A 22,372-nucleotide genomic window follows, 5' to 3' on the forward strand; every position below is an offset into this window, starting at 1 on the left:
TAATTGATAAGGAGGTGTCAATACCAAAAGAGGGAAAATTGTTTTTGTAGTGAGCCAGCCACTCCCATTCCCTATTCAAGCCCACATTCATGGTGCTAAGTTTGCAAATGAATTGTAGCTCTGCAGTTTCTCTTTCAAGTCTGTTTTTGAATTTTTTTTTTGTAGAAGAATGGCTACTTTTAAATCTGTTATTGAGTGTCCAGGGAGATTGAAGTGTTCTCCTACTGGCTTTTGTATGTTACCATTCCTGATGTTTGATTTGGAGTTAGGTGCTTATTTCTGCTTGGGAACCACAGCTTGGAACCTCTTTCCTTACACACCTGGCTAACCCTACACAAAATCCCTGGGAAAAGGTGGGAGAGAAGGAGGAGGACCTCCCTTTAATCCAGTGGTTAGGGTATTCACCCACTATGTGGGAGACCCCACTTTAAGTCTCCACTGTGTCTTAACCACTGGACTCTGGGATATTCTGATGAGGGGCTCTCTTGATCTCTCTTCTTGAAGTTGTTCCACTTTGTATTAAAGTAATTAAAAGTAATTCAGTCCATGAAAGAGTGAGAATGATTAGGGCACTCAACTGGGAGGTAAGGAAACCCTGTTCAAATCCTGTCTGCTCATCAGATGGAGGAGGAGGGAAATTGAACTAGGGCTTCCTTATTCCAGGTGAGTACTGTCATAAACAGATAAGTAAGAGTTAATAGAACAGAAGTACTTCATCTCTCTTTTGCCTGTAAAGGGTTAACAAGTTCAGTGAGCCAGGCTGTTACCTGACCAGAGGACCAATCAGGGGACAGGATACTTTCAAATCTTGAGGGAGGGAAGTTTTTGTATGTGCTGTTAGATTTTGGTTGTTGTTCACTCTGGGGGCTCAGAGAGACCAGATGTGCAACCAGGTTTCTCTCCAATCTCTCCGATACAGGCTCTTATAAGTTCAGAATAGTGAGTACTAGGTAGATAAAGCGAGTTAGGCTTATGTTTGTTTTTTTATTTGCAAATGTGTATTTGGCTGGAAGGAGTTCAAATTTGTATTTTGCTGAAAGGATTTTAATTTGTACTTGTATACTTAGGCTGGGAGGGTATTCCCAGTGTCTATAGCTGAAAGATCCTGTACCTATTCCATTTTAAATTTACAAAGATATTTTTTACTGTTTTTTCTTTCTTTAATTAAAAGCTTTTCTTGTTTAAGAACCTGATTGTTTTTTTATTCTGGTGAGACCCCAGGGGACTGGGTCTGGATCCACCAGGGAATTGGTGGGGAGAAAGGAGGGAAGAGAGAGAGAGAGGTTAATTTTCTCTCTGTGTTAGGATTGCTTTCTCTCTCAGGGAGAGTCTGGGAAGGGGAGAGCGAAGGAGGGGGGAAGGTGAATTTTACTCTCTGTTTTAAGATTCAAGGAGTTTGAATCATAGTAATCTTCCAGGGTAACCCAGGGAGGGGAAGCCTGGGAGAGGCAACGGTGAGGGAAAGGGTTTACTTTCCTTGTGTTAAGATCCAGAGGGTCTGGGTCTTGGGGGTCCCCGGGCAAGGTTTTGAGGGGACCAGAGTGTACCAGGCACTCGAATTCCTGGTTGGTGGCAGCGCTACAGGTTCTTAGCTGGTAATTAAGCTTAGAGGAATTCATGCTGGTACCCCATCTTTTGGACGCTAAGGTTCAGAGTGGGGATTATACCATGACAAGTACACTAACCACTGGGCTAAAGGTTATAAAAGAGCCTGGCTGTTTTGTATGGAGTTAAGCATTCTCAGTGCACATCTACCAGATTGGGCCCCACAGACAAGGTAGGCAGGATAACAGTTACATTTACCTGGTTCAAGGATCACGCTTGGCCTTAGGTGTAAGATAGGCACCCAGAGCCATGCCCAACAGCAGAAACATAGGTGGCTAGGGGAGTTTTACAGCAGAAATTTTGGCACCAAGTGAGTTTAACGGCCTACTGGGCTAGGCAGCAGATAAGCAAGGGTCTAATGGACCGTAGTAGCACCTAAAATCTGGAGTTTAGGCACCAAAGTCCCTTAGTGAATATGGTCAAAGTGTTTTTCTGAACCAAGGTCCCAGTGAGTAGGTAACAAACCAAACGAGCAAAGCCCCCCCAAAAGACACTCTACCTCAACAAAAAGGAACACCAAGGAGAATTGAGAATAGATTCTCTTAAGCTCTAGGAAACTGTACACCCTCATTCAGGTTAGGTATGTAATGGAGTTCAAGAGCCTGATTCTCCTCTTAAATACCACAGTTTTACATTTGTGTAACTGCACTGATGTCAGGCCTTATATGCCACTAGCTTCTTCTGCTTTGCAGCCACTTTGTACAGGTGTGAAGGTTACACCAGGTGTAAGAGAGTGAAAAATTAGGTTTCCTTGGGTTACACTGGGAACATGTTCCTCCCCTCACTTTCACCAATGTCTTAGTGTAAGATGATTAAGCAATGCAAGTCAGAAGCCCACGGAAGTTCTGATTTGACAGTATATTTCTGAACAGCATTTTTGTTAAACCCTGGAGTGAATGGACATTATTCAAAACTGGAGTACAAATTACTGTCAGATAATCCAAGGCTTCAGTTATCTAGCATGCATTATTGGTTAATGTCTTTGAGAAGGAACAAAACACAATTTTGTTATGAAATGATGAATTCAGTAGTGTAGCTGAATCATTGGATTGTGATAAGGATGATTTGGGAACTGTCAGAAGAAAACAAAGCATTCATTACTATTGATTGAGACAAATCAACCAGCTCTCTGAACAGTAATGCAAGAGATAAGGAATCTGAAATATAAACTATGATTCACCTGGATGAGGACCTAAAGAGGTTGGCATTACAAAGTCAAAATATTTTACAGTTGTACCAGACATACAAAAAAATATTTCCTCTTCAAAATATAGGAACACAGCCACAGTATCTTAGATGCTATTGTGTATTAAACATGTTGAATTTTTAGTGGGGATTTTGGTACCAGGCATTATTGTGCTTTAATGAGCTGAATGCTTAGCTATAAATGAATCGGTAAGCCTTGAAACCTGATAAGCAGTACATTGGGATATAACAGGAAATAAGCTATGCCTGAATTGCAAGAAGAACTAAGGACTAGTGTGCAGTAAGTTTTTAGCTTGTGTCTGATATTAGAATATGAAGTCCGAGCAGAGGGCTTTATTAGGGCTAGAGTTTGATTTCACTTATAAGAATGTAAATCAGGAGTAAAACCTGAGAAGTCAGCATAAAACTTGTGCAAGTGAGATCAGAATCAAGCCCTTAATCTGTAATGAGGACAACACTTAAAATGCTCAGTTTTCCCCATTCCCTTCAGAACTTCCTAATTAGAAGTTAGCCTTCTGTCTTAGATTTTCTAATATAGCTTGTTTTCTAGAAATCAAAAGCAAACTTTACTTTCAAATCCATGGTAAATCCAAAATAATGCCACTAAAATAATGTAGTTACTCTGGATTTACCCTGGACTAAATAAAGCAGAATTTTCCTATACGTCTTTATGCATCAAAATATTTTGTGGTCTAACTTTGCTTATGTTTATCTGTGAGAGTTTTTTTTAAACAGGTACATTCTACCAGCAACATTTTTTGTGTAAGCCATTTCATGGTCTTGTTAAAATAGGACTATTGGGTGATATAACACAAATACCTGTTGGAGGCCTAAAAGAAGGAAGCATTGATATAAATTTAAAGTTATTATAGTTTAAAGAAGAAATAGTAGACATAATTGGATAACATTGTGCTTAAAGTTTAGGGTGAACACGAGGGAAAAGTTCAAATGGTAATCTCATTTAATCTATGCAATAATTTTTCTAGTGAAGTGGTGAGATCCTGGACTAGACAAAACCCTTGAAAATGAGCTGGCTGGCTAAATGGGATGACAAAATAACTGTTTTTTGTTCTTAGTTTCTATGACTGTGAAGTACCCATCATGGTGAATTTCATAGTTCAATTCCACTCTTCCTTGTTGTACATATGCTAATATTGGTGACAAGTGAAATTCTATTCTCAACAACTCACAATTTTGGCTGATTGGGAAGTTTTTAATTAAATGACTTTTTAGTAGAACCAAAACCGCTCCTGGGTACGTACTGGTTTTGATCAAACTTTCATTGGGAAGATTATTTGGGTTCAGGATGGAATTTCTATTCAAAACCACTAAGAAAAGTCAGATAGAGCAGTAACTTGAACTTGGGTCTTCCTATGTTGTACATGATTGCCCTAACTACCAGGCCATTAGCTGTTCTCAGGTAGGTTTATCTTTTTTTCAATCTATGTTGGTGGAGCTGTTCCACTTTGTAATAAATAATTAAATATTCATTGGAGCAGGGACTGGTACCTAGGTCCCTGCTGAGCGACATAACCAATGGCATACCTCAATTCTAAATTGAGTGCCTTCACTTTCTTCATGTTTTGAAAATAATTTGAAAGGTCTCAGGTTTGTCCCAATATGTAATGGGAAAGATTTCAAAATCTTGAAAAATCACAGGATGGGAAGTAAAACTGTTTCCTACCCAGTTCTACTCATGATAATGAAGAAAGCTAAAGTTTAGCAAATAAGTAGACCAGAGCAGAGAAATTGGATCCACTTCTTTCTACCTCACAGGTTTTATATGATTCATATTATGTATCTGTCATAAACAGATAGCTAAGGGTTAATGTTCTTTTACCTGTAAAGGGTTAACACAGGGAACCTGAAACACCTGACCAGAGGACCAATCAGGAAACAAGACTTTTTCAAATCTGGGTGGAGGGAATTTTTGGGTGTGAGTTTTTCGTTCTTTGTCTTGTGTCTGTGCCCTCTCAGCTCTGAGAGTGATTTTTCTATCTCCTGCCTTTCTAACCTTCTGTTTCCAAGTTGTAACTACAAAGATAGTAAGACAATAGGTTTTTATTGTTTTCTTTTGTATTTACATGTGTATAGTTCCTGGAGTGTTTTGAATTGTATTCTTTTTGGATAAGGCTGTTCATTCACTTTTTTTTTCTTTTAAGCAATTGACCCTGTATATTGCCACCTTGATACAGAGACTATATATTATGTCCTTTTTCACTCTTTTTATATAAAGCTTTCTTTTTAAGACCTGTTGGAGTTTTTCTTTAGTGGGGACTCCAGGGAACTGAGTCTGCAGCTCACCAGGGAATTGGTGGGAGGAAGAAGTCAGGGGGAAAATCTCTTTGTGTTAGATTTACTTAGCCTGACTTTGCATACCCTCTGGGTGAGGGGGGGAGAGAGATTAGCTCTCTCGGTACTTGTGTTTCCAGGACTGGAAGCAGGGAATCTCCTAGGGTCGTCCAGGGAGGGGAGTCTAGGAGGAAGTATCAAGGAAACAAGGGGAGGGGGTTGTTTCCCTTTGTTGTAGGACTCAAGGCATCTGAGTCTGGGGGTCATCCAGGGAAGGTTTTGGGGAGACCACAGTGAGCTAGGCACTGTATAATTCCTGGCTGGTGGCAGCTTTACCAGGTCCAAGCTGGTAACTAAGCTTGGAGGTTTTCATGCTAACACCCATATTTTGGACGCTAAGGTCCAGATCTGGGAAAAAATGTTATGACAGTATCTGTATCTGTTTGTAATAGCCCTTGAAGGTCTATTTAGTTGGGAAATAAAATATATATTTTTTTAACTACAACAAGGTATTGATTGCTTTTTCTTGGTATCTCTTGTCATTGTTTGTAATTATAAACATAATGTATTATTATGGCAATACTTGAAGGGCTTTTAAAGCCAATTCTAAATTAGAAAATAAAGTCATCTTCAACTATGCAGTATCTCTGAAGCTGTATTAGAACCTGTTTCTGAAAATTGCTTCCTGTACCCTATTTTGAAATACGAACAAGATAGAAGTACAATTCTGTTCCTACTGAAGTCAAAAAGGGGGTTGGAGATTGCCTTCAGCATACGCAAGCTTAGGTACTTGTAGCCACAAAATCATTTTGTTTGACAATCACTGAAATGTAATGGCTCTCCTGTGCATGGGTTGACATTTTTTGCCACAGACTTCATTGTAGACTCCTGTGCCACAGGTGCTGCCTTTTGGTTTTTGGTGGTGGGTGCCTCTCTCTGCCTCAGGCAAGCAGCAGGCGTAGCCTCAGGGGGAAGAGGCTGAGTTGGGGCAGGGCCTTGGGGGCAGAGTGGGAGTGGGGCCTCAGTGGGAAGAGGCAGAGTCGGGTTGGGCCTCAGGGTGCAGCACGGGTGGAGTGGGAGGCGGGGTCTTTGTCTGCGTGTCAGGGCCCACAAAAGATTCATCTGGCTCTGCAGGTGCTGAGCACCCCCTATTTTTTTCAGTAGGTGCTTCAGCCCTGGAGCACCCACAGAGTCAGTGCCTAGGGCCTATACAATGTTCATAACACCTAATTAAGAAAAGCAGAAATGAATGGCATACTGCACAACTTTTATCTTATCATTAACACTTTACTACATCTTCCTCTTTGTCAACAGATGTAAAAATTGATACAATCTGCAACAGACTTTTTATTAACTGAGCCCCAAATTGAAAGAACACAGAAAACGTGAAATGCATTTAATTTAGACAGGTAAATCAAGAGATATATAAAAGTGTGTAACTTTGTTAAATCAACCTGTAACAGCAATAAAGATCGGATATATAATTTATTGCATAACTGTGTAAAACCACTTGGTGGCAGGGAATGTCAGGATTACAACTGCATTTCATTCTCATAACAGGTTTGGAAGCTCTCTCTTTGAGCTTCATGGCTGCAGCATTTTCTCTCCTGAAAATTATTCAAAAAGTAAATTAAGTTTGCCAGAGAAATAACAAACCTAAACACTAAGATTTATCGACTGTGTAATCACAGCCAGCGCATTCATATTTAGAGAAAACGCAAAGGATTCCCATCAAGCCTGACAAAATGACTACACCTCAGTTCAGCAAAGGAACTTAGAGATGTGCTTAACTTTAAAAACATGCTTAAGTGTTTTGCTCAATCAGGGCCTACAACTATAAACCATACATACTTATGTGGCAATGTAAGCCATACAGTGTCTCTTATCTAACGATAAACGGATGGGTAAGTGACAGGTGATCACTACGGGATTGTTGTGTAAAAGAGGTGGCGTGGTCCAGAACTTTGGTTACTTAGGATATGCCTGCAGCAGTCCCATGCCAGTCGACTCAGGCTCACAGGGCTTGGGCTGTGGGGCTGTTTTATTGCTGTGTGGATTTCTGGGGCCAGGCTGGAGCCTGAGCTCTGGGACCCTTCTACCTTGCAAGGTCCTAGAACCTGGGCTCCACCCTTAGCCCAGAAGTCTATATAGCAAATGAAACAGCACAACAGCTAGAGCCCTGCACGTCTGAGTCAGCTGGCATGGGCCAGCCGTGGGTTTTTCTTGGCTGTATAGACATATCCTTAGTATCACGTGTTCATATTGTTATAGATCATTGTTTTGTATCATTTAAAAATCAATCAAGACTTTTTTTTAAGTAAACCTTGCCTATTGTTGTATTGTATTTCATTAGTGTCATATAGACACATTTTCAAAAGAGAGGCTGCTGATTTTCAGTGCCAGTTTCTTGCTGTCCAACTTCAGACAACCTGAACCTGATTTTCAGAAGTGGTGAGCATCAGCAATTCCTATGCACTTCCCTGGAGTTTGGAATTGCAGCACATCTCAAAAGCATGACCAAGTTGCTCAATTTGGCCATCAGAATCAGAGGGCACTTTTCACCATTGTATTTAATAGCAGAATAAAAAAATTACAAAATTATATTTTGCACTGTTAGAGTCAGCAAAAGCATGCTAATATGATACAACAAAATCTGAATTTATTTTCTATTAAGAATACATCTATCAGTTGCTCCTTATTTCTTTTCTGAAAGGTCATATTCAAAGACGACAGCTCACTCAGGACACATGTTGTCATCATTCTCTTGGTCAGGAAAATGAATAGATTTCATGGCCTTCAAGCCCAGTTTGTGGAGAAGCAGAATTTTATGCTTCATAAGGAAATTTCATTCTAAAATTCAAAGCAATTGATGTAATTTTTTTTTTAAATCTACTTCTCTCTATTTTTTGGTTCTTCACCTGTAAAATGTCACCCCAGATCCAGCCTGAAAGGGAAGAAAGCCACAGGACCCTTGGACCAAAAGGCTGAGGCAGGCTGCACATAGGAAAATCCTTTGGCAGCATTTGGAGGAGATGTTGATTTTCTCTCTCCAGGAGATGCAAGGGTCATGCTACTCCAGTCAAGTGGCATCAAGAATTAGGAGAAATGTGGGGAATGGATCACACTGAACTGTGGTCCTGGATTACAGCCTTTAGGGGCATTGTTTCCTGAGTCATTGACTCAGTGGAAAGGAAGGAATACCCTGGAAGAGAACATGTTTCATGCCTTTATTTCTAAATGTTAGGCGGGTTTCAAAAAACTTGTTTCTGGTGTACTACTTTGTGAGTTCCACTTAAGCTACTTCCCCTATAAACATCAAAGGTCTGGCTTTGTCTCTGGTCTATAGCAATATGAGGAGGGTTGGCACTACAGAATTTCCACATTTTCTCTGTGCAGCCTTCCTTTTTACTGACATAGTGCTGCTACTCCTGCTGTAACAAGAGCAGAAAGGATCTATTTGTAGAAAAAATATGGAGTTTTGTGTCTGATCTTGCACATTCATACACAGTTCAGTCAGCCCACTGAAACTACTCCTGTGAGTAAGGACAGCTCAACTGGTTAACAGTTTGCAAGGTCAGGACCCGTCCCATGGTCTTATTCCAAATTACAAAGCTTATTAACAAGCAGACTGCAGATGCCTTTCTGGGGATGAAATGAAAACAATGATAATGAATCATCCATACCAGGTCTAGATGGGGGAAGGAGATGATTTATTATAAAGGCTAGAAAGGGAAGATGATAAATAATGTACCAATAGCGGTCATTCTAAACAACGCCTTTGGAAACAAAAGTTGTTTTTTTAAGAAGTAGGCAGGGGTGCCATGTGATGGAAGCAGGCAAGGCCAACTCCAGACCACAGGAATGTCCAAAAGCAAATCTGTGATTGGCTAGCAGTTTCAGACTCTGAGGTAGAAACCCTAAATAGCCAGGGGATGTGAGCTCAGAGATTTTATTTATTTTTTTATTGAGAATCAAATGTTTATACCTGTGTTAACAGGAGAGAAAGGACACTTATTTAGCATTTGATGTTCTAGAATCACTCTGCAGCTAGTGGAAAACATTATTAATATTTGAAATTTAAGAGCTAGGTCAAAGCTGGAAAAAACCCTTCCAAATGCGGGTTACATTCCACATAGAATCTTTGACAGACAGCTATTTTAAGCTACGCAAACAGAACTGGGGTTCTAGGGTTCTGTCCACAATGTCCAAGGATATGATGACAGTTAGCATCTTTCCAGAAACACCTGTTTGATTATGGTTTTAGTTTAAGGTCCAAACTCAGTTTCCCTGGCCAATACAGATAGGGTACAAGGATGAGATATGGAAGAAGTGACTTAGAAGTCATTGAAAGCAATTGGGACTGGTGCTTCCAAGTCCCTTATATGCTCTTGAAAATCGTACCTGAAGTTGAAAACAAAAATCTTTGTTTTTTTTTGTTTCTTGCCATCAGCCCATTTTGAGCAGCACATGTACCTCCTGCAAGTCAGTGCATTTCAGTGACACCCTTCTCACTGAAGGAAGCTGTAAAATCAGTTTGCACCTAGTAACTCGACAAGAGGTTTGCAAATGCTGAGGTCATCAGAAACCATGCACAAGCAAAATGAAGCATCTTATCGTGGGTATTATATATGCATTTAGTTTAATTTCTCAAGTAACATGATATGAAATCTGAGTAATGATCATTACCAGACATGCACAGAACGCATCTAAAATCAGTTACGAGGCAAATTGTGTCAAGCTGATTTCAGTGGCAACATTGTTTATAGGATCCATGATCATTTTTGAACCTATTGTGAATTTGTTGAGAAGCAGGTCACAACATAGCCCAATGCCGCTCCTGTAGTTCCTTTCCTTTTGTCCTAGGATAATGATCAGTTGTTCCTCATTACTGTTTAATGGAAAATCTCATCTTTTAATAAGAGGGTAGAGGAGAAAGGAGACAAAAAAGGGGAGTGGAATGCACATGGAGGCAAGAGGAGAGATTACACAGGCAGGAGAAGAGATACAATGCGTAATGCTATATGAAAGGGGGTCAATCAAAATCACAGAGCAGAGACAAAAGCAAAGCTTTTCCCCAGGTGGAACAGCTCTCTCTGCCCCCACGCCTCTGCTAGGCTCTTGTTTTTGCTACTGAAGTGCTGTCCTCTACTGTCTGCTCACAGCAGGGCAAACTGGTTGAAATTTGTTCCAGGAAAATTGCTTGTCATTTATCTAATAACATGCTGACACACAAACCTTATTTCCTAGTCCCAGTCACATGAACTTGGTCAAGCCTGCAAAAGTTATTAACCCTGTCACATGACTGCCAATTCCAGTGATGGTTGTAACAATGGTAAACTTTAAAAAAACAAACTTCTCTGACATTTGCTTCTGCCACCTTGACTACCTTGTGACTTTTCCTTAAAAATGTCACAATAAACTCACTTTCCTACTCATTAAGCAGCACCGATAATCTGCTTTCTGGTCATTTGCTTTGGGAAGCTGTTCTATCCCCTCCTCCCCCCATTCCTCTTGAGTTGCAATAATGTCATAACACCAGTCTTCACACTTCCAATACAGCCTAACATAGTATGTTATATGATTTGTTTCCATAAAGCAATGGGTGTTTAGCTTACACTGAGATACTGGCAAGGTAAAGAATTAACATATTGAGTATAAACACTGAATAATTCTGTTAGATAAAGCAGCAGACCAGTTCTGCTGCACTGTAGTGTCCTATCATCTAAATGCATCAGAGAACAGAAGACTTCTCAGATACAAGCAAGCCACATAAAACAATAAGGGAGGAGGTATAGACTTAGAATGAGACCGACAGTGTTGCAAGGCATAATCTGAGAGGCCATGCCACTCAGTGGAATCCACAGCCCAGAGTCAGGCAGCCAGGCTCTCTATTCAACGCATGGAGAGAGTAAAGTACCTAATAAAGGGGCACACAGAAGCCATCATTGTGAGTCGGGAGCTGACTAAGCGAATCAGTAAGAAATGTTGAGGAGATGGGTGGGGTCTAAACTCTGCCACTCAAAAGGGACTTGGGTGCCTAAATCTGAGTCAGAGAGAAGCGTCTATGTCTGCTCAGGATTCACAGCCCTTTCTCACAGAAAACTGAGGAGAAGGAGCCTACTCTTATCCCTTAGTGGTCGGAACACTCATCCAGGATGTGGGAGAACCAGATTAAAATATCCTCTGCCTCATGGGAAGAAGGAACTTGAACCAATGTCTCTTTCCTTGAGGGTGAACACCCTGAACTCTAGGCTATGGGGTGGTCTAGGGTAGGGCTACCTCGATCAAGCTGTTCCACTTTGTATGAAGTAATTAAACAGTCACTGGAGCAGAGACTGGACACTCAGTCTCTCACTTCCTAAGTGAATCCCCTAACCACCAAGCTATAGAGAAATTCTCACACTCTCACTCTGGCCCAATGACTATTTAAGTATTTGTAATATCAGGGCTTAGGTGGTAACAAGCAAGATTTAGTTGGCTTTGCGCATGCCCACTGCTAGAAAGTTAGGTATTTAAGAGACTTTATCAGTGGATGTGTAGCTGCTCAGGGACTTTAGGCACCTACAGGGTTAAGCAGAAGCTGAGGACTTAAATTTTGGACTAAGGTGTCTAAAGCAATAGTTAGGCACCTAAATTCCTTTATGGATCTAGCCCTTAGTGCCTAGAAATAGACAGATGATCCATATTAAGGCACCTAAAGAAGAGCTTGATACTGCTCCTCCTGAAGCCAGTAGCAAAATTTTCATTCATTTCAGTCGTGTAAAATTGGACCCAAGGTGGTCTGTTTTTAAAGATGTTAGGCACCCACTGCTCCTACTCAAGTTGACAGCAAAGAAAGGGTAAAATTATTATTAACATTTAAAATTTTTATATGATATATTGTATTGGAAAGTTACCTTATTCATCTCTGCATCTTCCTGAAAACCTTTCTTATGACATGGGAATACTTTAGAGATCCATTTTTTTATTCTGAGTAAGAGATAAAGCAAAGATTTTGGAGTTGGCACTAGGTTGAATGGTACAGGAAGAGTTCTCCCCTCTTCAAAGTAGGAAAACCAGAGTTTAGCCCTAGCAAACTTCCATTCCACATCAGCATCATCCTGTAAGACAGAAATATGACTATCAAAACAATGCTAATAATATCTTAATTATTAAAATTACCTTATCCAATGACATTTGTGTTTTGAACAAGAATCGCTGACATGAATGCCAAGCAGATTTTTACCAATGAAGAAATGAAATATTAATTATGCAAATTGTTTGTTAATCTGAGAAAAGCAAAGGAATAGACCTAGGTTTGACTATTAGCTCCCTCATTAGTTTGTAAAAAGTGTCTCAAGGGAGGCCCTATCTGTTGACACTTTTCAAAATTAGACTGGAGAAAAGTAAAGGCCTCATAAGCATATGCTTAACTTTAAGCTTGATGTCAATTTTTGAACACATGCATAAATGCATAAATGCTTCGTTCAACAGGGATGGATTTAAGCACATGCTTAAAATAGAGCATAAGACATAAAACTGACCATTTGTAGGAATTAAATATTCCATGGCACTTTTTCTAAGATTAACCACATTTTCCTGCTTAATTTAAATTAAATCTAAATTTCTCTCGCATTTTCAGTTGGATGCAGCATCCTTTCTTACTTTCTGTCCTATAAACAGATGCTGAGTTCTGTCCCAGAGATGAGCACATTTCAGTGGTCAGTGAAGTGGCTGCTCTGTATTTCTTAACTATATTTTGCAGGCGTGTGGTTTGAGACTAAGTGAATATCTCTAAAATGCTATGGGATCTCTGAATAAAAAGTGTTACATAAGGGGTGTCATTAAAAATTAAACATTTACCACAGTATAGTGTCAATACTTAGTGGTGACATATTCTAAATATAAAAAACACTATAGGAAAGTCAGTTGTGAAATACACTTTTTTGTTCACTTCTGAATGGCATACATTGTTACTGTAAAGGAGTAACAGTAAAAACAAAACACAATTAGACAACAATAATATAAGTTAAACCCTACAGTTCCACTTAGTACTAGTACCAGTAGAAACACCACTGAATTCAAAGTGAGTTTTCTTGTGCAAGGACTCAAGGATTGATATTATTCTCATCTTGAGTGCAGCAGATGAGCATTGCCATGATCATACACAAAGATTCTGGCACCGGGCTAAGTTATTTTAAGGCACATGTATCTGCCCCTTTCTTCTCATTTATACACAGGTCATTTTAAAACTAGATTTGGTTTAAGATTTCATGATCTGCACTTTAGGATAAAATTTAATTGCTTCCATTTTCTTTATCCTTTCCTTTTGTTTTATTCTTGACATTTGGTTTGTGGCATGGCTGGAGACAGTAGAATGTCAAAAGGTCCTCCAAGTGCTTTCAATACGACCCATAAGGAAAGAGATATATTTCCCTGATCATGAGTTTCCATAGAATGCAGATGAATTTTCAATGTATTTTAACTGTATTTACAGAACAAAATGTGTTCAGTAATTTTAATTTATGTTCACTGCAGGACAGTGTAATTTCAACTTGATTTTCTTTTCATTGTCATTTTTGTTGAAGGGGTGGGGTCAGCCCTGTAAGTTATGATTATCTATCTACCTCTTGCAGAAGTCATGCCTGATTCTCCCAACTTTGTAGTGGTGACCCTTCCAGAACTAATCTGCTGAGCTAATTTGCTAAAGATCAGTGATAATCAATTCTAGATTAGATTTATGCAGACTCCAGTATGCAAAATAAATACATAAATAAATACTTCATTTGTGCATCTTTGTCAACAATCCACTCAAAGTCACATGGGAAAGCTAGTTTATTCTTAAATTTACTTAAAGCTGGGATCTTCTAATTTAAATACATTTTTATTCTAATTTATTCTCTGACCAAGGTCGTACTCAACTCTTTTTGCCAACAGAGAAGGTATTTTTGATTTTTAATCTGATATAGATCTCATTATTTCAAGTAAGCTTGGAATCATGACTTTTACAGTTCAGTCTTAAAACAATTGTATTGCTGTGTTCACTGGGGTCCTAACAAAATGATGGGTCACAATGTCACTAAAGTGTGAAGCACGCAGCAAAGCCACCTTGCATTCCTTCAGTCCTGGGGCCAGCAAAGAGTCAGCCTGGTTTCTCCTCTGCCAGACACCTTTTCTCCCAGAAACACACTGAAGCTGGATGATGAGAGACAAGATGGCTATGCTGGCTCTGTGTCAAATTGGGATTCCCTTTAAAAAAATGGTTAAACCAGCGTTCAAGCTGTTTGGGCCACTGGAGTCATCCATAGCAGCCAGAGTGGACTCCAGAAAGGGCCTGATTTTTACAAGCATAGGTATGAGCATAATAATGTGTAAATATTGGTAATTAATCTCTTCTCTTTTACCCACTCAATTACCAGGATCCTTTATTATGGCATTCCTACTAAGCTTCATCCATGAAATACCTGTGTTATATCTTTGGCAAAGTTATTGTTCTTCAACTTCTATGCAATAAAGGGGAAAAATAGAAGAAGAAACTCTTTAAAACAGATAAACTATGTATCTATGTTAGGTAATTTTATAGCCCCCATTACTGAAGTATTAGAATGTCTCCCAATTTTTAAAATATTTATGGGAGGGGGTGCTATTATTCCCATTTTACAGATGGAGAACTGAGGCACAGAGACACTATGGGTCAGATCCACAAAGGGACTTAGGTGTCTAAAATCCAGTTTTAGATACCACTGTGATCCACAAAAAAACCCACTTTATTGTGGTCTAACCCTGTAGGTTCCTAAACTTACTTACTAATTTCCACTGTAAACGTTCCCTACATGGCTAAATGTCTGTCTTTGGGTATGCATACTGAAGCCTCACTCTAGGCATCTGGATGCCCCTCTAATGCCGAAGACTCAGTGTGATGCACAAACCAGGAGAAGATAAGCAGAGAAAATCTATCTTGCCTGCAGGGCCTGATTGGAGCACATCCAATTCCAAATGGCCAGGATGGAGAAGGTCTACCTTCTTTGTAACTTTTAGATCTGCATTAGGGTACTCACTCAGGATGTAGAAGACCCTGATTCAATTCCCCTCTGTGACTGGTGGGACAAAGGATTGGAAAAAGGGTCCCCAACTCTCAACTGAGTATCCTAGCTACTGGACTATGAGATGCTCTGATGTTGGTCTCTCTCAATCTGTCCAAATGAAGTTGTTCCACTTTAATTAGATATTAATTGGGACAAGGAAAGAGTGAGAATCATTTTATTGTGAGAAGTTATTCTTAAACACTTATACAGTGATCTGGCCCTTTATTTCCCACAATACCCAAAAGTTTGTGTGGATTTTTACCAACTTATTACATTGAAGATTTTGTTTAGTAGGGAAAAAAGCTGAGTTGCTGACAATTTAAAGTAATGTATTGGATTTGCCTATAGGCTGGATGCATATCAATGAGGATTCCCTTCTAACAGAAAGAACAGGGGCACCACTCAAATAGTAATTTGAATTTAGAGATGGAAAAGACTTGCAAGATCAGCTAATACATCCCTCTGTAGCACTGTTCTATAATATTTTTTTTAGTATATTGTCCTGTCTAGTTTTCACTGCTCTAAACACTGAAGCTACATCACTTTCAGCTACTTTCATTTTCACCACCAACAATTTGGAAGGAATGTATAGTGCTTATCTAATCCAAAAATAACTTCAGGTTGTTTCTCTGTAACAAAAATATATTTATGTGAAGAAAATAAGAGTTTGTCATAATGTGTATCTGCTTATACACTAAACCTCAATGAGATATAACCAAATATAATTATAAAATATAGTTTTACCTCAATCTCCTGGAAAGAGCTGTTGATCATTGCAATTAGCATGTTCAATAAAACAATGACCATAGTAACATTATAGACTCCATAAAGGACATAACCGATATTCTCAATAAATTTGTGTCTATAATTGATGACAACTGATTTCACTTCTGAAAGTCCAAATATAGCCCAGAACAATGTCTTAAAACTTTCTTCAACTCTGAAATTAAAAACAGAACATGGCCATATGCTACTGTAAAAGATTTATAAAAACTGTTCTCATAAACAAGTCACTGCTATTTACCTACCGTATAAACTTCTCCTGAATGAAACTGTAGAAGTCTGATCTTACTGATATCATCCATCATACACTTAATGTAATATGCACTCCCATTAGAAACTGATTCATAATAACAGAGTTTCAATTTTAAGGCATAAAAGATAGAGCCAACTACTTTAATTAATTATACTGGTAAATCAAGGCCTGAATATACCCAGCAGGCAGGAGGGAGGAGAAGAGCAAAGAACCAGGGGTTGCCGTGCACAGGAGGAAAGACGTTCATTCACAGGATCTGCCTTAGAAGGGAGATTAATACAAAGGACATGATAGAAGTATATAAAATAATGAATGGTCCAGAGAAGGTAAACTGAGAACTTCTGTTCTCCCCATCTCCTAATACAAGAACACGGGGACGGTCAATGAAATTAAAAACCGATAAAAAGAAATAAGTTTTCACACATATTTGATTAAACTATAAAACTCATTGACACAGGAAGTTTTTGTGTCCAAGAATTAAAGATTAAAAATGGGATTGATATTTTATCTGGAGATCAAGAATATCTAGAGCTGTCATAATTAAACAACAAAAATTTTGGAAGGGATCTTAAACCTCACGTTTCAGGGTTTAAGCCAATCTCTAACTATTTGACATCAGGATTAGACCTCTTGCAGAGGAGGATCAGATTATCTCACATCTACCTACAGAGCAGTTCTTACACCTCCCTCTGAAGCAGCAGATTTTGGCCACTACTGGGGACAGAATACTGGATTGAATGGAACTTGAATCTGATCCAATCTGGCAATTGCTATGTTCGTACATCTTCCTCAGCTGTGGGTAATGGTTCTCTTTTGCACTCTGCTGAAATTTCCTTTAAAAAAGGGAAACTGGTGCACAGCTGGCATATGAAGCCTATGTTAGTTTAAGCAGCTGCAACTCATGGAGAAGCCTCTGGGCCAAACCACCGATGAAATAAGTAGCAGTGTATGTAAATTGGTATCCATGACAAAGCAGCACAACTTGCACTGATTTGGAATTCATTGGGTCTGCAAAATGAGAGTGATTTATAGGCAGAAGAGTAGGAGGGTAACTGTAGAAAAAACAGCAGCTAACATTGGCATGGCAAAGGAAGCCTCTACCTTAACTTACACCAGCACCATTCCCAGCACAGCTCTCCTGGGGTCAGGTTTGAACCTGATAAAAACATGCCACCTCTTATGCCGAATCCTACCTATTTTATTCAGCTGAGTATTGATCATTATTTATATTGCAGTAGCATCTACCATCCCCTATCATGGATCAGGCTTGGATCATTATTCTAGATGCCGTTTGTAACAAAGAGATGGCCCTTGCCCCAGAAAGCATACAATGTAAGTCCAATTTATGTTCAATGGAGCCACTCCAGATATGCCCCAGTGTAACTGGGATAAAAATCTTATCCTTGATTTCAATTATATCTTAGTGGCACCAGGTTTACAGAGAAAGTTATCACTCATTACAAGAGGAAGAAATTTAATAAAAGATGGGAATCTTATACCACACATTATGACACTTAGTATATTAATGCATTCAGTTCAAGTAGTTCTCCTTCTACAAAAGATGTGCAATTTTTAACATTTAAACAGGAGTAATACTTACGTTGTGAATGCTTCGTTTTGTTTGGCCCCACGGTAGTAGGAATAGAGATTGAACATTCCTATCATGAAGGCCACAAACACCATGATAAATATTACCATGAACTTGAAGATGTCTTTCACAGTTCTGCCAAGTGATATCTGTAGAGGTCCAAAGCTTTCATTGGCTGGGAGAATGTAGGCTATTCTGGAGAAACTTAAAACAACAGCAATTGCGTACAGGCCTTCAGATATGATTTGTGGATCAGATGGATCCCAGTTTATTCTGGCTAGAAATAAAAGATGAGAGTTTCTTGTAACTGGGCTGAAGTATACTTTAGGCTATTCATGGGATTATTCTCTTTTGGTTAGAAGAGAAACAGTGGCCCAGATCATTTGCTAGTGTACCCTGGCACTGAAATCAATAGAGTTATGCAGCTGGGGTGCTGGCTCGCTCTTTAGTTTTTTGGGTTTTTTTTAACCATACTTGAAAAAGAAATGCAATGCAGCCACTTATGAAGAGGGAGGCCAATTTACAGACTTGGGTGCTGAAATGAGGGCACCTGATTATGCACCTAAAATATACATATGTAGTGCCCCTTTGAGTGAAAACATTGATTGCTCTCAGGACTCAGCTCCTTAGCAGCATGGGCCCCTACCTGCCAATGTGAGTGCCCAAACTGAGCCCACAGCAATGAATTTCTAACAGTGCTCAGCAAACTCCTTGCATGAAGATCCTGCCATCAACCAAGACTAGAGAAAGAAACATGCTTTCTCAAGTCTAACACAGAAATGGGCAAGTTGCCCCAACACCTAATGCCCCTGAACAATAACATTTCAAAACATCCTTATACATAAGACAGAAAATGATGTTCTTGTCCCAGGAACTCAGTGGAGAGATAACATTTAAGCAACACAACAAATAAATGAATGACTCAATGGGTTAACTTAGACATGGCATGGACTCATTTAGATTATGTGCATTTGCTTGTGAACAGGGCCTTTTTTAGATGTAGTTCATTTCTTGCAATTACAAATCTGTTCAACAAGTTTCTGAGCTTCTCCCTGGGGATTTAATTGCATGCTGCATTTTAAAACCAAGAGGTTGGACCCCTACTTTAAGTGCAAAATGGAATGCAATCTTCACTACAAAATCACAATCGGCACCTCTATAATACTGATGTCGATTGAAGCTCCGCTAATACAGTCCTACAGCATGGACTAGAGAGAAGAATTTTGCTTAGCAACTTTAGAAATCCAGTGCAACTTAGACACTGTTTGTAAAGGCAATAGTTTGCTGTAATTTATAATTGAATTCATGTTTAACTAGCTGTTTTTAATAATTTCCCACAGCTGGAAGTTTTAATCCATGTTCATACTTCAAAAAATTATTTTTAGTGCTTTATAGCACATTTATTCATCGTACTGCTTTTATACATCCTGGGTAATGAAGTAAGTCAACCTGCTATGCACCAGCAGAAGTGTGTTAGAGATGCTAGTATAAACAAACATAACACTTAATGTAATGAAGAGAGTAAAAAATAAAGTTGGGGTGAAAAATTAATCCAATGGGATTGAGAAAATACATAAAGAACTAGAAACTTATTAACATAGAAACAATTCTTCTTCGTTCTATATTTAAGTCTGCATTCTGTGAATTCAACTCACCGAATGTGTAGTATTGTGTCTTGGAATCCAATGGTGCACCTGGATTTGCATCAGCAATGCCCTGGGCTCTGGAAGCATGCCAAAATGCCATAAACCTTGCAATGAATGATGCTGCAAAAATGGCCAACATACCAAAATCAAGCATATTCCATAACTCAAACAGATATTCCTTGGGCCCTTGAGACCAAATTTCTTTACATTCAGACCATATCATGCCTGCGTAAGAGAGAAGAGAGAATATACTTCATTCAATTTTAACTTCAGATTCATCCTCTTTAATATAATATTATGAATAGGATGTGCTCTTGAAAGCAGTCAAACTGGAACGTATTTTAGCTTATATATGCGGAATTCCTTTTTGATGTGCAAATCATACTGTTAAGCAGAGAAAGAAGGAAAATTAATTGTGTCTCTCCCATTCCAACAGGAAGGTTAATTCTTTTCTCATGGTAGTTTTATATTGGTGTATCTCCACTGACTTCCCATGAATTTACCCCAGTGTAAGGGACAAAAGACTGCTTACATTACTCACATTAGTATTTCACTGACTTCAGTTGATAATGGGACTCCTCACAGGTGAAATTCACCTCTGTACAGAGAACAAGCACAAAGCCTGTGCTTCAATTAAATCACACTTAAGCCCCAAACTAGTTTGAGGGCTTATGTGGGACTTAAGCAATGCATGGGCCTTGTGCTTGCTTTATGGATTTTCAATCATGTGAGTAAATTAAAGCCGCTTTAAAACACTAACCCATACAAAAATGGTTGGCACTAAGTATAATTTGGGAAAGTTTTACAGACTGTGTTATGCAGGAGGTCAGACTAGACAATCACAACTATGCTAAATTTTGATTAGTATTGGCCTCTCATTATTCTTCTCAGTATGAACAATAAACTTCCTGTGAGAAGCAACATCAGCAATACAGTCATTTGCTGGTCATTACTAGAGGCCAGATGACCTACAGTAGATCAGCACAGTAGCACATGAAGCTAATGTGACATGTTATCAATTCCCTCTGCTCGACCACCTGAAAAATAATTGAAGGAAGCTGTTTTTCCTTGGATAAAGTAAAAGGAAAGATACGGTGCCTTTTATATCTTTATCAAGGGCTGTGAGCATATGTCAGCAAAATCTATTTTTTCTAGCTGTTTGAAAGGTAAATTAAAAATGTATTAATAAAAACATGTCATGGGAAAACCACTGTGTGTTTCAGATGTGACACTCAAATCCACTTTACACATTAGTGTGTGAGGATCTAACAGCAGAATGGGCCTGATCCAGTGTTCCTTAAGGTGATTTGTGTTGTTATATGGGCTCAATTCAACCAATGCTTATTCATGTAAATAAGCCCTTTCTCATGCATGTAATAATATTCTTACATACTGATTTTTGTTTGTGTAGCTCAAAGTGCTGTACAAAGGATAGTATCATTATCCCCATTTTACAGAGGGGGAAAATGGAGGCACAGAGCAGTTAAGTGCTTTGTCCAAGTTAAAAAGCAGGCCAGTTGCAGAACCAGGAATAGAAGCTGTGTTCTCATTAACAGTTCATTGGACACTTCTTGTCTTCCATGAGACTGCCTGCATAAGTAATGACCAGTCATAAAAGTAAAGAGAAGACTTAATAGTTCTGAAATAAAATAAGGGAAAGTTTGTATTTTAGCCATCAAATAATATTCAGATACCATAGGCATGCAGTCTATTGGTATACTGCATTCTTTTTCATTACCTTATCATTTTAAAGGTAAGAAGAAAATACTCTTTGTTAGCTATGAAATAGCCTTGTAGGTTTCTGGAAAATAATGCACGCTATAATCATTTTACCAATGATTTACTATAGTTATCAAATTATATGAAATGTTGTATAGGACATTTTCGGTTAGTTTTTAGTTAGTTATTTTTCAGTTAGCGTCAATTAAAACTTCACCCAGAGTAACTGTTTAAAATACAATATATGTGACATCCATATAAGATCATAGCAGTAACCCATTTTTGATTAACATTTATTTTTATTATATTTTAGGCACCACAATGAAGTATTATACAATCATTTCACACAGTTCTGCTCCTAAATCAGACTACAATATGTAGGTTTAATTAATACAATCAAAGTTCTTAGACTGAATGATTTATTTATTCATTTATTATTGGATGAATTATGTTTATATAAAGCTATGCAATATAAGTGATATATAATTTACATGCTATACTATTATATTCATTTATTTGGTTAAATATTATGAATTAAAAACAGATTGTTAGTGCTTTTTAAGACTATAAAAATGATGATATATGGTATGGCACTGAGTTCAATAACAGAAAGGCCATAAAATGCTGATAGCCTCTGATATATAAACTCCCTAATGGAAGCAGGTTTATTAAGCATCCTCCTTAAAAAGTAAAAAATAATTAAATTAGCATCTCTATATTAAATTTTGCTGAAGAGAACTCTAGCTAGACTGAAACCATGAGTCTAACTGATGTGTTGAATAGAGGACAGGAAGAACCACGCCACTTCAGTTAAGGGTAGGAGTTTTTAAATGAAAGTCAGTTCAATGGGATTTAGGCTGGTTCTGTAAGACATCGCTCTAAACACTTGGGATTTGAAAGAGAACCACTCTAAGTTACATACTATTTATGCATCACCCTGACATGTCTTTAGGAAAAAGAAGTATTCGTTCAGTTCTGATGTTCTAATTATGCTTTACACTGAATGCTTGACATACTTAAAATGCTAGGGCTTGAATGTGCCTTTAAGGCACAGCTCTGCATTGTGCGTGATGTATGAAGGTACATGTTTTGGGAGGCATATGTCTGATTCAGGCACAATGCTTCCTGAAGCCTGAAAGGGTATTGGAGGAGCACAGCTGGGACACCCCCTTCCTTTGCAAGTTCTGGGCTTCAGCATCACATAGATATACACGCA

At 38.6% G+C, this 22,372-nt stretch overlaps 1 protein-coding gene across 10 annotated transcripts in view; it reads right to left on the reverse strand.

Annotated features, from left to right (window-relative positions):
* Positions 1-22,372, reverse strand: part of TRPC6 (transient receptor potential cation channel subfamily C member 6) — a 173,576-nt gene that overhangs the window by 14,963 nt on the left and 136,241 nt on the right. For 9 of the 10 annotated variants that reach the window (XR_004000071.1, XR_004000070.1, XM_030560200.1 and 6 more), the window contains 4 exons: positions 19,447-19,662; positions 17,804-18,068; positions 15,912-16,107; positions 12,000-12,203 (listed from right to left, as the gene is read on the reverse strand). Coding sequence is in view for 8 of the 10 variants with exons in the window: in XM_030560200.1 (XP_030416060.1) it covers positions 12,000-12,203; positions 15,912-16,107; positions 17,804-18,068; positions 19,447-19,662 (881 nt within the window). In the remaining 2 variants the exon portion in view is untranslated. Of the gene's footprint in view, positions 1-6,107; positions 6,711-11,999; positions 12,204-15,911; positions 16,108-17,803; positions 18,069-19,446; positions 19,663-22,372 lie in introns of those variants that run through there. The other variant, XM_030560191.1, reaches the window with a different exon arrangement.

This window comes from Gopherus evgoodei, chromosome 1 (genome assembly GCF_007399415.2).
Source record: "Gopherus evgoodei ecotype Sinaloan lineage chromosome 1, rGopEvg1_v1.p, whole genome shotgun sequence".
Classification (NCBI taxonomy): Eukaryota; Metazoa; Chordata; order Testudines; family Testudinidae; genus Gopherus; species Gopherus evgoodei.